Source organism: Trachypithecus francoisi, unplaced genomic scaffold (assembly GCF_009764315.1).
Source record: "Trachypithecus francoisi isolate TF-2019V2 unplaced genomic scaffold, Tfra_2.0 Lachesis_group15, whole genome shotgun sequence".
Classification (NCBI taxonomy): domain Eukaryota; kingdom Metazoa; phylum Chordata; class Mammalia; order Primates; family Cercopithecidae; genus Trachypithecus; species Trachypithecus francoisi.
Genome location: NW_022681460.1, coordinates 30,415,591 through 30,433,355, shown reverse-complemented (window position 1 = coordinate 30,433,355; position 17,765 = coordinate 30,415,591). Strand labels below are relative to the sequence as shown.

General features: G+C 38.1%; 1 protein-coding gene across 2 annotated transcripts; it reads left to right on the top strand.

The window, feature by feature from the left end:
- The first annotated feature begins 930 nt into the window (after positions 1-930).
- CGA (glycoprotein hormones, alpha polypeptide) lies at positions 931-17,528 on the top strand. Of its 2 annotated transcripts, none has more exons than XM_033234539.1 (4): positions 931-1,305; positions 14,740-14,846; positions 16,570-16,754; positions 17,193-17,528. In XM_033234539.1, exons 2-4 carry the CDS (start codon positions 14,747-14,749, stop codon positions 17,268-17,270), a joined length of 363 nt encoding a protein of 120 aa, XP_033090430.1. In that variant the 5' UTR covers positions 931-1,305; positions 14,740-14,746; the 3' UTR covers positions 17,271-17,528. The 2 variants fall into 2 exon arrangements, with proteins under 2 accessions (XP_033090430.1, XP_033090431.1); XM_033234540.1 differs by lacking the exon at positions 931-1,305 and adding an exon at positions 10,941-11,086 and having other exon boundaries at positions 17,193-17,525.
- The last annotated feature ends 237 nt before the right edge of the window (positions 17,529-17,765 follow it).

Here is a 17,765-nt window from a genome sequence, read left to right as displayed (position 1 = left end):
TCTCTACTAAAAATACAAAAATTAGCCAGGCGTGGTGGTGCACACCGGTAGTGCCTGCTACTCGGACGCTGGGGCAGGAGAAGCGCTTGAACCTGAGAGGTGTAGACTGCAGTGAGATTGTGCCACTGCACTCCAGCTTGGGCGACAGAGCAAGATTCCGTCTCCCCCACCTGCACCCCAAAAAGAAACATCACTAAGAAAACATGAATGGTTGGGGGGAATACTGGAAGGAAACAACGGAAATCTGAAAAGGTGTAAGAACCTAAACAAATTTGTTTATCACAGAAAATAAATCACAAAACAACTTTGCCTTCTCTGGTAAGTTTCTTTATGTTAAATAAGAGTTACTTTTTGCATCACACAGACCTTCTAAACTCTTCGCTAAAGAGGTCCTTGGTAGTTTGTATGTAAGTCAGTTCCTTACAGAAGTGGCACTGAGCAGAGTAGATAAAGATGGGAACTTTTGAAGAGTTATAATCTTTGTGTGCAAAAAAGAAGCCACAGTAGTCTGAAGAGCTGTGCAAGTTTCAGGATGACACTGGGTTGGGAACCTTGGAGCTAAGTGTCCCACACTTGGCAAGCCATGACATACGTATTTTCTGTTCAGGCAGAAACTGAGCTTTACAAAAGTGAAATGAGAAACAAAACAAAACAAAACAAAACAAAACAAACAAACAAAAAAAAGGCATGTATATTGAGAACCATTCAGTCCTTCTTAGAATTGCCTCATACCTTTCTCATGCATCTTTATTAAATTCAGACGCACATTAATTTTAGAAAAGTCTAAATAGGCGTGTGTTTTATTTTTCTGTTTCCTAGTGAAATAGTGGTATAAGCCTGGAAATGCTCTACATCTATTTTCTGAAATCTGTAGCTCTTGTTTAGGTAAATATCAGGTACTTAGCTAATTAAATGTCTCTTGTTTATGTGAAAGTGTCAAATTTCAGGATGTTATGTGTAAGGCTCAATAAAATTACGTACAAAATGACAGTGTACTCTCTTTTCATAGGCTGACCTTGTGGTCACCATCACCTAAAAATTGCTCAAAACAAAAATGACCTAAAGGTTGAAACAAGATAAGATCAAATTGACGTCATGGTAATTATACCAAGTACCCTTCAATCATTGGATGGAATTTCCTGTTGATCCCAGGGCTTAGATGCTGGTGGAAACACTCTGCTGGTATAAAAAGCAGGTGAGGACTTCATTAACTGCAGTTACTGAGAACTCACAAGACGAAGCTAAAATCCCTCTTCAGAGCCACAGTCAACTGCGCTGAACATCCTGCAAAAAGCCCAGAGAAAGGTAATATGAATAAAATAATTTTGGGGGATTTTAATTGAGGAGTAAAATATTTGAGAATATGAGGAAGATTCCAGAGTCTCTGCATACACCTTAATAAGAAGAGAGACAGACTTTTACTCATTCTCTTTTCAGCACTCATGATTGAATTGGGAGGAAGTCTGTAAAATTTGGCTGTGATCATAGGGTAAGATGCTATCTAACAGAAACCAGAAACCCAATGTCTCCTGCTGGGATGCTTGAGTGCCTGTCAGGATCTAAAAATTTTCCTCAAGAATTATTGGATGTCATTGGAAAGACATTCTTTCTAATGGCTTCCAGGAGCCAGTCAGAGGGCAAGTAGACGTTATGATATTGTTTTATTATCCATTTTTAAGTGATGTATAACTATATCTTCAAGCTGGCCCATGATAAAGTGGCTCACTTGTTCAGCTGAATGATCATAGCTTCTGATTATCTTTTGAATAGATGTTCTTAGGCAGACTTGAATAGTAGCAGGGAATTTCTTGAACGTCATTGTTTTCATTTTCTTCTTTAATAAAAATCAGAGTTGGTAGTATTTCTCTAGCTATTATTCATGAATTTGCAATGATAAGTCACTTGCCCAAGTCTCACTGAGTAGTTCCAATGAGTTTCTGGAAACTTTTTTGCAGCTAACCATGGCTATCTTTGCATTAACACGAATTGGCGGCTGATTGGGAAACAGAGACTAGAAAATAAAAGAGTTTTTTTGTCCCTCCTTATTAGCGTCGAAGAACAGGATATGGGCACGTGTGAAGAACTATGGGCTGACACTATATGGGTCCCTTAGCAATGCAGAAGCTGCCTTTCATCCCATAGGAATTTTGTTTCCTAAGCTCTTCAATCTTTTTCCCAGTCAAAAGTCAGATATTTTGCCTTAGAAAAGGAATCATTTAAAGTTTCTGAAAATATCTTTTAAATAATTACTTGACTTAATACCAATTCAATTATTCATAATATTGGTCAACCAAATTGCATGTAATATATTGCTATATTCTTGAATTATTTAAGAAAGACAAGAGTGGTCCTCATTTATAAAGGGTTCGTGGTTTTTCATTTTAATTTCAACTTTGGTTTTCTTAAGTTTATTATTTTTCTTTTTTGCAGTAAGAGTCATTGAAATTTTAAATGAGTCACATTTCTTACCATTTCCTGCTGAAAAGGGTAGCATGTGAGAAAAATGTTAGAAAAGCAATTAATTATGTTCCAGAGCAGATTTTCAGTTTCAGTGTACATTTGTTTTTAACGTGAGACCCAAATTTACATGAAAACTCAAAGTAAGAGCTGAGTAACAGAAATGGCTAACTTAGGAGGTAATGTACACCTTGCTTAAAAACAGATCAAAGTAATCTACTTTCACAAAGAGAAAATTTACAGGAGTTAACTTACATTTCTATTGAGAACAGCATGGTTCATAGCACTAAACTTCATTTTTCTGGATTGTGAATCCTAGAGTAGTTTGCTATCAACTTTTGATCTTTGCAAATTCTGAATTTGGCGTATAATGTTACAGCAGTGCCATTGTAATGTTGCACAAGGTAGTCTAGCAATTTCTCGGTTCATCAGACTTAGAGGTAACATTGTAGAAATGATCCAGCATCTTTAATACTCTGTGATTTAAGGTGGGGCACTTAGGCTGAACTAGGGGTAGAATCAATGACAATATTAGAAATCAAATTAGACAACATAACTGAAACAGCATGATTCATGTGTGACTCCAAGTTATAAAGGAGGACATGGTTTAATGGTATGCTTCCAGGCTATAGGGGTAGTACAAGTGGAAGGACACTATCTTAGGATCAGATTACTTTCTGAACAACTTTGGCAAATCGTTTAAATTCTCTAATGTGTAGTTTTCTAATATATGACACAGGTGTGAAGAAAATAAAGCAAGTGAATGTATGTGAAAGCCAATGCTGGCTGGGCAGGGGGGCTCTCGCCTGAAATTCTAGCACTTTGGGAGGCAGAGCTGGGGATATTGCTTGAGCCCAAGAGTTGAAGATCAGCCTGGGCAACATAGAGAAACCCTGTCTCTACAAACAAAACAAAACAAAACAAAAACACAAAAACAAAAAATCACGCTCAAATTAGCTGGGCTTGCTGGCACACTCCTCTTGTCCCAGTTACCTGGGAGGCTAAGATGGGAGGATCACCTGAGCTTGGGAAGTTGAGACTGTAATGAGCAGTGATTGTGGCACTGCACTCCAGTCTGATAGACAGAGTGAGACCATGTCTCATAAAAAAAAAAAAAAAGAAAGAAAGAAAGAAAGAAAAAAAGAAAGAAGAAAGAAAGAAAGAAAGAAAGAAAGAAAGAAAGAAAGAAAGAAAGAAAAGAAAGCCAATGCTTTTTCCCCTTTCCCTGATCGCCTGCTGTTCCCCACTGCAGACAGTTCTCATAGCTTGAACAGTTATAAAATACCTGAACTTGCTCTCTTTTCTTTTCATTTCTTTTCTTTTCCTTTCTCTCTCTCTCTGTCCCTTTCTTTCTTTCCCCTTCCCATCCCCTCCCCTTCCCCTCCCCTTCCCCTCCCCTCCCCTCCCCTCCCCTCCCCTCCCCTCCCCTCCCCTCCCCTCCCCTCCCCTCCCCTCCCCTCTCCTCTCCTCTCCTCTCCTCTCCTCTCCTCTCCTCTCCTGTCTCTTTTCAAGACAGGGTTTCTCACTGTCTCCCAGGCTGGAGTACAGTGGCTGTATCTCAGCCCACTTCAGCCTCATCCTCCCAGGCTCCAGTGATCCTCCAACCTCAGCTTCCCAAGTAGCTGGGACTACAGGCCCATGCCACCATGCCCAGCTAATTTTTGCATTTTTAATAGATACGGAGTTTCACAATGTTCTCCAGGCTGGTCTTGAACTCCTGGGCTCAAGTGATCCACCTGCCTTGGTCTCCCAAAGCGCTGGGATTACTGGCCTGAGCCAACGGGTATGGCAGAAATGGCTTTTTAAAGATAGCTCTGAAGAAGGTGAAGTGAAATAAATATGTAAAATAAAAAATACATTGGTAAGTTATATTAAACTGGCACAGAATAACGTTGCTCTAAAAAAAGATATCAGCATCTTATTTAGGGATATGTCATCTGAAAACATCATTTAGGAAGCTCATTGTAAAATGTAAAGATTTAAAAGCAGTGCAATGAAGTGGTTCAGAGCTAGGAGTCTGGAATTGTAAAGAGACATTTTAAAATCTTGGCTCTGCCAGTAACTAATTATGTGACCTTGTATAGATTACTTCATCTCTATAATTTCTTTACAAAAATGAGAATGATACTACACAGGATTGGTCATGATGATTGAATGTATTTGTGAGTTCAAGGTGCCCAAATAAATGTCTGGCACACAAGTGCTCAATTAATGGTAGGTGTTATTTTTTAAAATATAAGACATTATTGTTACCATATCCAGTATTACAGATACTGTGTTGAATGCTAATCCAATTTTGTATACTTTGTTACATTTCCTGTAATCAGTTAACTTAATATGTGACCCTTAATATAAAGACCCTCCCCACCCAACCTACCATATGCACAGAGGAGAAAGTAGAGGCAGGATTGTGGTTCTATATCTCAGACTTTGGAGCAATATTTGTTATAAGAGAGTGCAGTTGTACCAGTTATTTATCGTGATGCATCAAGTTACTTGAAAACTTAGTGAGTAAAATAACAAATTATTATCTTTCAAAGTTCCGCTGGTGGACTGAGTTCAACTGTGCAGTTCTTAACTCGAGTTTCTGGTTCAGTGCAGTCAGGTGGAGGCTGCGGCTGGGGTCATCTGAAAGCTCAGCGGGGCTAGTCATCCAGGGCGGTTTCTTCCCTCACATGTCTGGTGCCTCAATACTTCTTGGCCTCTTTCTCCCTTTCCACGTGACACTTTTACTATGTTCATGTGGCTTGGCCTTCCCACCCTGTGGTGGTCTCAGTGTAGGAGCATTTCTTCCATGGTAACTTGTTTCTAAGAGATGGAAAGCAGGAACTGCCAGGTCAGTTAAGGGATATACCTACTACTTGCCCAGTGTCACTACGGCTGTGTTCCTGATCTAAGCAGTCATAGGGCCTACTTAGGTGAAATGGGGTACAAAGTTAGACATTACCACTGTTTAATGTGGGAGTGACAAGGTCACACTGCAGATAAATGTAGGCTGAGGGGTATTTTTGTGGCCATTTTTGGAAAGTACAATCTGCCATAGCAGTAAACACAGGGGCAACGAACAAGGGGCTTCACTTTGCAGCTCCTCTGCTCTGTTTCATTACAAAGAAAAAAAATCCTTTTAAAGTAAGATGTCAAGATTGATAAATCAATAACCCAGTCCTGTCGACCTTATTATTGAAAAACTTCAGGCAAATTAAATATGGTTCTATGCTGTAGTGCACTTAAATGAGAATTCTGCTTGCTGTGTAAAAAGATGGCATGAAAACAGCTCAATTAAACATAACAAAATGTAATCCACAAATTTTTAAAGTTGGAAACATTTTTATATTTCTATAATGATGCACCGTATAAAACTTTTCTGGGCTATGGGTGTTTTACTTTTTTGAATGATAAATTGACGCTACCCATTGTTTTATTCCTAGTAGTATTTATTATTACAATAATGTTGACTTTTAAAATTAGGTACTTTTAAACAACAAATACATGTAATTCTCATTTAAAACAATATTTTATGGTGCGTGGAGTTTATCCTATCAAAACTTCTCATTGATTTTTGCAATGTAGATTTAGCATGCAGAGGATTTAAAAAATGCTGATGTGCTAGAAAAACCAGAAGGGTAATGAAAAAAGTGAGATTTTAATTCCATAATTGTGTTATCATTATAAAGCATATTTAAATAACAGTTAAAATAGAATAAGTACATCTATTATAAGTCCCTTAAATTTAGCCAATTAAGAAGCTTCTTAAAATGTGATTAAGAATGGACATAAAAGAATTGATATTGTTTTCACAATTCTATGAGCCCTTCAACTTTCTTCTAAATACTGCTCAATCCTTGTATTTACCTTTAAAATAAATATCTTAAAGGTCATCATTTTTTCTATTATCCTTTTTATTTTTATTTTTTATTTTTGAGATGGAGTTTCACTTTTGTTGCCCAGGCTAGAGTGCAATGGCACCATCTTAGCTCACCACAATCTCCACCTTCCTGGGTTCAAGCGATTCTCCTACCTCAGCCTCCCTGCAAACCTCAGCTGGGATTACAGGCATGTACCACCACATCTGGCTAATTTTGTATTTTAGTAGAGACAGGGTTTCTCCATGTTGATCTGGCTGGTCTCGAACTCCCAACTTCAGGTGATCCACCTGCCTCGGCCTCCCAAAGTACTGGGATTACAGGCGTGAGCCACCTCACCTGGCCTTTTCACTTCTTTTCTCTCCCTTTTATCTGGAAAATAAGTTGGCTCCCTTTAAAAATTTTGAGAAGCACAAACATTATTGAGTGACTGATAAGTAGACATGTGTAAAATAATGTAACTATGCTGTGTGCCTTCACTTGGCCTTATTTTCCTCTGAATACTAGGGCACTTTGTGGATCCTCTCTTTGCTACTTGCTGGGGGAATTCCATGGACTGAATACATGAAGCTCCTGCCTGAATGTCAAAATAATAAAATATACCTTAACTACTCTGATTTTTTTTTTCCATCAAGTACATGTTTTTATTCCCATTAATTTTTCCTCTATTTTCTTGTCCCTGGCCTACCACATGGCTCCATGTCTACAAATACTTTTATTATAGCAGTGTCACTTCAGCTCATTTGCTTTTGTACTGGAGCCCTCGTTGTACCCTGAGCTCCTCAGATGGCAGGACATTTAGTCATATTTGTACCACCCATTCTTTTTTTTTTTTTTTCTTTGACAGAGTCTTGCTTTGTCACCCAAGTTGGAGTGCAGTGGCATGATCTAGGCTCACTGCAATCTCTGCCTACTGGGTTCAAACCATTCTGCTGCCTCAGCCTCCTGAGTAGCTGGGACTACAGGCATGTACCATGCCTAGCTAATTTTTGTATTTTTAGTAGAGATAGGTTTTCACCATGTTGGCCAGGCTGGTCTCGAACTCCTGACCTCAAGTGATCCACTCACCTCGGCTTCCCAAAGTGCTAGCGACCATGCCTGACTTGTATCATCAGTTCCTGGTGATACAATTCTTGGCACAGTTCCTGGCACACAGCAGATACTTATTTAAAATTTTAAAATCTTCCAAGCATTCAATTTGGAGGTTACATTTTGCCCTTTATGACACTTGAACTCCTACCAAATTATCTAAAACTCATCTTTTAATAAGATACACAATAATTATCTGTATCAAAGAATGAATGAATCAGATTGTAGGGGTATTAACCAGTCTCTCCTCTTCCCTTCAATCTTTCAGCCATTCCTTGCCACCACCATTGGAGAAAATTATGAGCTAGCATGTTAATAGGTCTCAAGATCACGCTAGTGTCTGGGAGCACTGTTTGGGCATTTTTTGAGAAGAAGTGGGAAGCTGGCGGATCATTGAGGTTGGGGGTGTGATGCATGTATCATGAAAGACACTCACTGCTGCCTTGGGGCTCACAAGATGTTATAAGAACAAGATAAAAACCCACTTCCTGGAGCCAGGGCATATGAGGAAAGAAAATCTGTAGCCAGGTAGCCAGTTTCACTCCAGGTTGAGTTTCCTAACCACTGACCTGAGGCTCTTTAGATTCAACCACCTGGAGACAGAGGTGGTCATTTGGCAGAAGGTAGAGGTGAGCATGCAGAGCTCCAGGGACTGCTCTGTGGAAGTTGGTGGCATGCAATCTAAACATCCATTTTCCTTTGAGACTTTCCACCTTCAAATCTTTCGTTAAAGCTAAACTATTGTTATCTTCTCTGGACCATGCCAGATGCTATACTTAAAGGCTTATCTTCTGTTTAATAAACAATGGCTGAACCCCTGTCTCATGCTAGGCAATGTGCTGGGGCTTCAGAGCTTTACCTTCCTTGGCTTCCTTTCATTAGTTATCATTCACTGAAGGCAGTCTATGTTGCCTCTGCTTGGTAGTTAGCAGGATTAGATGGGGCTAAAGAGGCGAAACCTTAGGTTAACCCTCTAGAAGTCAGTTAGATTTAATCTGTTTGACTAACACAAAGTTATGCCTCTAATCCTAGCCTAGTCATCTCAAGAATGTGTTATGAGTCATTTGAGCTTCCTGGTGTAGAGAGTGTAGATTAGTCACTCCAACTATAGCCACCATTAGAAAAACCACAAACCTCACCACTCTCTGGTTGTGGGGAGCAATGGCAACATGTTTGCAAGCAAAAGGCCAGGATGTTACATTGTTTCAAGCACTTGTAACCTTCTTGCAACAATTATTACTGTATACATAGGGATGTGTATGTATGTGTATGTGTGTGATACTTGGTGTGTCAAGATATATATTGGTGTATGTATGGATTTAATGTATGTATATGGCTTGTATGGCACACTGGTAGAGTGTTTACCTATTTCATAAATCATTTAATACATTAATTATATATAATCACAATGAATAATATTGTACAAACATATGTTAAATAATAATGGTAAGTTATGGTAATAACATCCTTTTATACTTTTAAGAATGCTATTGGGCCGGGTAAGAGGGCTCACACCTGTAATCCCAGCACTTTGAAAGGCTGAGGTGGGCAGATCGCTGAAGCCCAGGAGTTTGAGACCAGCGTGGGTAACATGGTGAAACCCTGTCTCTATAAAAATATACAAAAAAATTAGCAGGATGTGGTGATGGGTGCCTGTAGTTCCAGCTACTTGGGAGGCTGAGATGGGAGAATCACTTGATCCCGGGAGGTCAAGGTTGCAGTGAGCCATGACTGCACCACTGTCCTTCAGCCTGGGAGACAGAGAGAGACCCTGTCTCAAAGAAAAAAACAAAATGAAACAAAACAAAACAAAAACCAAAAAACCCTCAAACAATAACAACAACAAAAAAAACCCAAAACCAAAACAAATGGCATTGTAGGGGAGCCAGAGATCACCTCCAACCCCCTTTTAGCTCTTAGTTGGCTCTTCAGCTGGATCTGGGAGCCAAATTGTCTCTTACATTAATAAGAGAGAAATATGCAAATTTTATTCATTTTACCTGTACATAGAGATCTTCACAAGAGAGTGAAGTGTGAGGAAGTGGCCAAAGCAAGATGCTTTTATACTTTTTAGACAAGTGACAAATTTGAGAAGAAATGACAACACAAAGAAAATCTGGCAGCTGGACATGGTGACTCAGGCTTGTAATCCCAGCACTTTGGGAAGCCAAGACAGGCAGATCGCTTGAGGTCAGGAGTTTGAGATCAGCCTGGCCAACATGGTGAAACCCCCTCTGTACTAAAAATACAAAAATTAGCCGGGCGTGGTGGCTCGCACCTGCAATCCCAGCTACTCTGGAAGCTGAGGCAGGAGAATTGCTTGAACCTGGGAGGTAGAGGTTGCAGTAAGTCGAGATTGTGTCACTGCACTTCAGCCTGAGTGACAGCGAGATTCCATCTCAAAAAAAAAAAAAAAAAAAAAAAGAGAAAGAAAATCTGGCTGGGGCAGTGAATTTCTAGGGGAGTCAGTAAGAGATATGTGAGGAGAAGGTGTAAAACAGGTGGAAGATAAGGGTTACTTCATTGAGTATTTTTATTCTGGGTCATTGTAGCCTCTATTTCCAAGTCTCTGGTGATAAGGGCTATTTTCTCACCCAGGCATGGAGAGGGTGCCCCTCCCAGAGGAATTATCATTGCTTGCTGCATGCAGAAAGCAACAGGTTCAGCTCACTCTTTCTGCAACTAACATTTCAGCAATGTTTTCAACTCAAAATAATCAATATACCAATCTGGTGTATTTTGGAGCGCATCCTTCACTCCTTCACTATCTTTTCCTCACAGAGTCACATTATTTCAAGAATCTAAATTGTTTAATATGAACTAAGAGACACCAGTTTAAACCCTGAAGCTATTATGTGTTCTTTATTAATGGTTTCTTTTGAATTTTTATGACTTTCATGTCTTAGCATAAAATGGTTGCTCCCTGTGACATATGTAACATTTATAGATTCACCTATTAGCCAGCTACAATTTTATAGCTGAACATACTCTCTCTAATGAAATTATATGAAAATATTTTATTTTACTGAACATCTATTCTAAGTTGTCATTCAAGATTATCTTGTTCTTTAGTGTGAATGACAACTCTATATTAGCAGTTTTTGGTTGATACTATTGTCACTGTTCTAAAGTCCCAATTCCACATAACTGTATTGATCATTTGCTTTGTACGAGGCCTTGTGCTAGGGTAATGGTTGATTAGAGGGGCATAGTTTCTATCTTGAAGACGCTTTCTCAGTCCAAGCACGGTGGCTCACACCTGTAATTCAGCACTTTGGGAGGGTGCTAGGGTAATGGTTGATTAGAGGGGCATAGTTTCTATCTTGAAGAAGCTTTCTCAGTCCAAGCACGGTGGCTCACACCTGTAATTCAGCACTTTGGGAGGGTGAGGCAGGAGGATTGCTTGAGCTCAGGAGTTCCAGATTGGCCTAGACAACATAGTGAGATGCCCATTTCTTTTCTTTTTTTTTTTTTTTTTTTTTGAGACGGGGTCTCTCTCTGTTGCCCAGGGTAGAGTGCAGTGGCACAATCTCTGCTCACTGCAGCTTCCGCTTCTCGAGACCCCATTTCTATTTTAAATAAAAAGAAAGAAGCTTTCTTTGTGGATGAAGAGATAGACGTGTACATAACCGGCTAGACTGTGGGGCATCATCTAAGAATTATAAGCTAAGTGACAGGTGAGTGCAGTGGAGGAAGATATTTATTTTGTCTTTGGGGTTGGGTGAAAACTTCACAGTGAATCTGGCAGTTGAGCAGCTCCTTAAAAGACTCTGAAGTAGATGAACTGAAAAGGGAGAGAAAGAAGGCCAAGTTGCGAAAACTCACATTTTCTTGGACTCATATTATCTTGATGTGGTGGGTGATGGAATATAAGGGTATGCTGATGTGTATTGCAGATTAGTCTGAGGTTTCATTTACAGGGTCTATGAAGTTTGGAAAATACTCATGCGGAATATCAAAAGAGGCTGAGATTAGCAAATCTGACTTTAGAGTGAGCATATTTTTGCAAAATAGCATAAATCTCAGCATAATTTAATTTTTCCCTCTGATTCTTAATATTTTCTTTTGAATTTTAAAACAGAAAAACCTGAGGGTGATTAGGATGATAAAAAGATTTATTAAAATGCTTTCAAAATCACCTAGACTTTGAAGGTTATTCTGTTTTTACTTGGTTAATGTCATCTCTTTTCAAAATAAAGGCAAAGAAAGATAACAGTTTCTGCTACAGCAATAGTGATTTTTGTTTCACTTTTTCAATCTTCTCTTTATTATAAAGGCAATTATAAAATGCGCATTGGCTTCATGCTTTCACATTCTGCAATCTTATTGTAAATGTTTCTCCTCTGAATTAATTCTGATATAATTGTTCACTGCATAATGGCTGAATTTTCATAATACATGAGCTGCAATATTAAGGCACAAAGATGATACTTGTTTAAAAAGAAAATTAGTTTTAATTCTGAAAATTTCCTTATGGCTTTGTTTATTCTCAAACTCTGTGATCTCAGAACCTGTTTACACTCTTAAAAATTATTGAAGAGCCCAGGCCGAGCGTGGTGGCTCATGCCTGTAATCCCAGCACTTTGGGAGGCCAAGGCAGGTGGATCACGAGGTCAGGAGTTCAAGACCAGTCTGGCCAATATGGTGAAATCCCATCTCTACTAAAAATACAAAAGAAAAAAAAAAAAATTAGCCGGGTGTCATGGCGCGTGCCTGTAGTCCCATCTACTTGGGATGCTGAGGCAGGAGAATTGCTTGAACCCAGGAGGTGGAGGTTGCAGTAAGCTGAGATTGCATGACTGCATTCCATCCTGGGCAATAGAGGGAGACTCCATCTCAAAAAACAAAACAAAACAAAAAAATTATTGAAGAGCCCAAAGAGCTTCTATTCATGAGGTTATATCCATTCATATTTAATAGCTTAGTGATTATGTTAAAGTTTAAAAATATTTATTCATTTAGAAAAATCCATCATATGTTAACAAAAGTAACATATTTATTTTTTTAAAAGACAATTTTCAAGAAAAAAAAATTAGTGATAAGAGTAGCATTATTTACCCTTTTGCAAAGCTCTTTGTTGTCTAGCCTAACAGAACACAGCTAAATTCTCATGTGCTTCTTCATTCAATCTGTTATAAAATTACGTGTCATGTAGCCTCTGGAAAATTTCTCTGAACACCCAAGAGGATGAAGAGGAAAAAAAGACAAACAACATGTTAGTATTATTATGAAAATCATTTTAACCTCACAGATCCACTGAAAATCTTTGGGGTTCCCAGATCACACTTTGAGAGCCACTAACTTAGAACAATATTTATTCAGTGTTAATTATGTATGAAGAGAAATAGAAGTCAAAATTACTTATGTATAAATATAACTATATATATATATCTCAGGTAGAAATAGTGACATACATTTGTTTTAGCCTTTGTATTTACACAATCTGAATTTCTATACAGGTTGAGTGTCCTTTATCTGAAATGCTGAGGATGAAAGATGTTTTAGATTTTAAATTTTTTTGGATTTTGGAATATTTGCATATACATAGTGAGATATCTTGGGGATGAGACCCATGTCTAAACATAAAAATCATTTGTTTCGTATATACATAGCCCGAAGGTAATTTTATACACTATTTTGAATATTTTGTGCATAAACAAAGTTTCTGTTAAGTACTTATATGTGGAACTTTCCACTTGTGTTATCATGTTGGTGCTCAAAATGTTTCAGATTGTGGGCCATTTCAGATTTCAAATGTTCAGAATAGAAATACTCAACATGTATTATAAACTTAGTTCTGCTGTCTGACAAATTATTCCTAAGAAGTGTTATGGATTAATATAAACATCTAGCAGAAACTCAGCCCTATTATGTCAGTCTACACAAAAAATAACCAAAAGTTTTGACTCATATGTACCTTTAAACCTCATTCTGAATTATTTTTTTTAAAACTTTTATTTTGAATAATTGCAGATTTAGAGGAAGTTGCAAAAAAATGTACAGAGAAGTCCTGTATACCCTTCAGCTTGTTCCCTCATTGATAATTATCTCGTATAACTATAGTGTAATGTGAATACTAGAAAACTGACATTGTTGCCACCTATACAGCTTATTCAGATTTAAGACACACACACACACACACACACACACACACACACATACACACACACAATACTAGTGCCCTGTTATGCAGTTTTATCTCATGTGTAGATTACTGGGACTAACATCCCTATCAACATGCAGCTGTCCCATCATCACAGCTCCCTTGTGCTATCCCTTTAGAGCCACACTCACCCATATACACTTCTTTCCCAGTGCTAACTCCTTGGAACCATTAATCTATTCTCTATCTCTATAATTTTGTTATTTTCACAGTGTTATATAGATGGAATCATATAGTATTCAGCCTTCATTCTGCATAATTCTCTTGAGATCCATTCAAGTTGCGAGTGCATCAATAGTGTGTTCATTTTTTTTTTGTTGCTGGACAGTATTCCATGGTATGACTATACCATCATTTGTGTAACCATTCACCTGCTGATGGGCATTTGAAATATTTTCAGTTTTTTGGCTACTTTAAACAAAGTTTCTATGAATATTTGTATATAAGTTTTGTGTGAACATAGTCTTCCGTTCTCTGAGAAAAATGCCCAAAAGTGCAACTGTTGGGGCATACGGTAAGTACATGTTTTGTTTTATCAGAAACTGCCAAACTATTTCCCAGAGTGGCTGTACCATTTTATATTCCCACCAGCAATGCCTGAGTTATCTTGGTTCTCTGCATCCATGCCAGTATTTGGTGTTATTTTTTATTTTAGCCATTCTGATAGATGTGTAATATGTCATTGTAGTTTTAATTTGCATTTCCTTAATGGCTGATAATGTTGAATACTTTGTGTTTATCCTCCATTAAATGATTGTATATTTTATATCTCATATATAAGTTTATAAATATTTTCTTAGGTATTATCTAGTTTAAGTTCCATGTTTTACAAATAAGGACATTAAGGCTTTGTAACAGGATGACAGAATTTAAAATTTAAATTCTAAAATTTAAATTTTAAAGAATTTAAGAAGATAATTTATCGTAATTATTATTAAACCAATTTCTAGAAGTTAATGTGAGAAATGGGAAGATTCAGTTATCTATCTCTTTCTTAAGGAGAAATTTAAAAAATTACATGATTTTAGTATATGTTGGGAGCTAAAAGCAGAGAGGTCAAGACACTGATTATTATTGTTAGTAGTAATGTTGAAACTACTGGGTGTTACTATGGCTGGTAAGCCAATTTTAAATTAACTGCTTTTTTTTTTGCATGTCTGTTTGCAGGAGCACCATGGATTGCTACAGAAAATATGCAGCTGTCATTCTGGTCACATTGTCGGTGTTTCTGCATATTCTCCATTCCTTTCCTGATGGAGAGTTTACAGTGCAGGGTGTGTGACAAAGCTTGTGGTTTGAGTAATAAGGACAATACACATTTCTAGATGTACATCAATAACTCCATTAATTACATTTCTACCTCCTTTTCAAAAGCAATAAGTCTTTGCTGCTGGATTCATATCTAGGCTCTTGTAGATTGTGAACATAAAATTAAATTAAGTTCAGAAAATGTGCAGTGAAAATGATATCTTACACAACCGTGTATGTAGCAGCCTATACATTTTCATCTGAAATAGATTCCTTTGTATTCTTTTTTTAAGTCTTACAAGAAGAAAACCCTCCTTATTCAGTTAGCTCACTTATTTTTTACATTTCTCCCAGAAGATTTGCGATTTTAACATTGCCTTTGTAGATGAATTTTCACATCAGTTAATAAGTGAGAAAAACAAAACCATTTCATACAGTAAATATATTTTGCTGTATTGTCTGAAAAATCTCATATAGTAGCTGATATAATTCCTTCTGCTTTGAAATTTGTGAGCTACTATTGGTTATGGTTTTTCTCTAGATAAGTGGTAATATTTTAATCCAGGTCCCAAGTGCAGGCGTCTGATCTAATATCAGTCTCTCTGCAGTCACCAGGCTTTCTTAATTCCTACATATTTCTCTCTGTCAATATTTGGAGTTACTGTGGGACAAACAATAGCAGATTCTAAAGGGAAAAATATTTTTCCTCCGTGCAAAATTCTCCTTTCAGATGAACGTGATGTTTTCATCTGTCAAGTTTTGTGTTTCCTCTAGGCATACTGTTAGCATTGGGATAGAGAATCCATGCTTGAAGAAAGACTACAACTGAGATTTTCTATGCATATCTGTGAAAATGTTTGTTTTTAAATTTTATTCCTCATGAACATTAATCAGTATAAATATTAAATAGACATTATAGATGAAGATTAACATATAACCAAAAAGCACTTACTTAGTTTCCTTTCATTTTTGATGGAAAAATAATATTCACTATCCCCATCATAAGGAAACATTCGTAGTTTCTTTCCTTTGTTGCTGTGCCTTGCCTTGCCTTGCTGTGCTGTGCCGTGCCTTGCCTTGCCTTACCTTGCCTTTTCTTTTGAGACAGAGTCTCGCTCTATCACCCAGGCTGGAGTGCAATGGCGTGATCTCAGCTTACTGCAACCTCCGCCTCCCGGATTCTAGCGATTCTCCTGCCTCAGCTTTCTGAGTAGCTGGTATTACAGGCGCCTGCCACCATGCCCAGCTAAATTTTTGTATTTTTAGTAGAGATGGGGTTTCACCATGTTGGCCAGGCTGGTCTTGAATTCCTGACCTTTGGTGATCCATCCGCCTCAGCCTCCAAAGTGCTAGGATTTTAGGCATGAGCCACTGCGTTTTTTCTTATTTTTTTTTTGAATCAGGGTCTCACTTTGTCACCCAGGCTGGAGTACAGTGGCACGATCTCAGCTCACTGCAGTCTTGACCTCCCAGCTTCAAGAAATTCTTCTGCCCCAGACCATCAAGTAGCTGGGACTACAGGTGTGCACTATCACGTCTGGCTTTTTTTTTTTTTTTGTATTTTTTGTAGAAACAGGGTTTCACCATGTTGCCCATGCTGCTCTCGAACTCCTGAGCTCAAGCAATTCCATTTCGGCCTCCCAAAGTGCTAGGATTACAGGTGTGAGCTACTGTGCTGGCCTCATAGATTCTTTTTGAATCTTTATTGGATTATTTTACTCTGCCTTTTTTTTTTTTTTTTCCTGATAGATTGCCCAGAATGCAAGCCAAAGGAAAACAAATTCTTCTCCAAGCCGGGTGCCCCAATATATCAGTGTATGGGCTGCTGCTTCTCTAGAGCCTATCCCACTCCATTAAGATCCAAGAAGACGATGTTGGTCCAAAAAAACGTCACCTCAGAATCCACTTGCTGTGTAGCTAAATCATTGACCAGGGTAAGAACCTCAAGAACCCCAGAAGCTTTCCAACAGCCCAATCAGAGAAATGTTCATAGAGCCCACCCATGGGATTTAATGCCAAAGGTGTCTAATGACCCAGCCTCTGTTGAGCATTTGTACAGGTGGGGAATACATTTCTACCCATTAATTAAAAGAGTCAATTGTCTTGTGGGTATAGGCTGGATTTATTCAGAGTGAGGAGAATAGGGGTAGAGGTGACAAGGGGCAGGTTGGGAGAAAGTACAGCTTACTCATGCTAAAAATATCTCCTAAAAAGGAGACTGTGCAAATGTAGTATGCATCTATTTATTTCAGCAGAATGCAGACAATTTTATTTAATATTCTTCAATTTTGCCTCTATGTATATATGTATGTATCTATCTATCTATCTATCTATCATCTAATCTATACTATGTTTTTTTCCTTCCCCTTTAGGTCATGGTAATGGGGAATGTCAGAGTGGAGAACCACACGCAGTGCCACTGCAGTACTTGTTATTATCACAAATTTTAAATGTTTTGCCAAGTGCTGTTTTGATGACTGCTGATTTTCTGGAATGGAAAATTAAGTTGTTCAGTGTTTATGGCTTTGTGAGATAAAACTCTCGTTTTCCCTACCATACCACTTTGACACGCCTCAAGGATGTACTGCAGCTTTATTGCCTTCCTCCTTATCCTACAGTACAATCAGTAGTCTAGTTCTTTTCATTTGGAATGAATACAGCATTTAGCTTGTTCCACTACAAATAAAGTCTTTTAAATCATCATTCAATGACTGAATTATCATTTTTCTTCAAAGTAAAGCCAATAGCTTTTGACAGCATTAATGGAAGAGAGTGGGCCATTGGGTGAGTTGGGGCCACATGTGTTTGGTGACCTGATGGTTACCAAACTGTTTGGAGAGCCTTGCTGTTACCACACCTTCTAGTAGCATGTGAGTCCTTTCAGCCAGTGGGCTACTTATAAGACATTTGTTAGGGCAAGAGAAGAAAATATGAGAACTTCTATT

Excerpts from the sequence above, each read along its gene's own strand:
- CGA (XM_033234539.1), top strand. The coding sequence starts at position 14,747 with ATGGATTGCTACAGAAAATATGCAGCTGTCATTCTGGTCACATTGTCG. Across the intron at positions 14,847-16,569 it reads TGGAGAGTTTACAGTGCAGG|ATTGCCCAGAATGCAAGCCA; the intron begins GTGTGTGACAAA and ends TTTTCCTGATAG. Across the intron at positions 16,755-17,192 it reads TAGCTAAATCATTGACCAGG|GTCATGGTAATGGGGAATGT; the intron begins GTAAGAACCTCA and ends CTTCCCCTTTAG.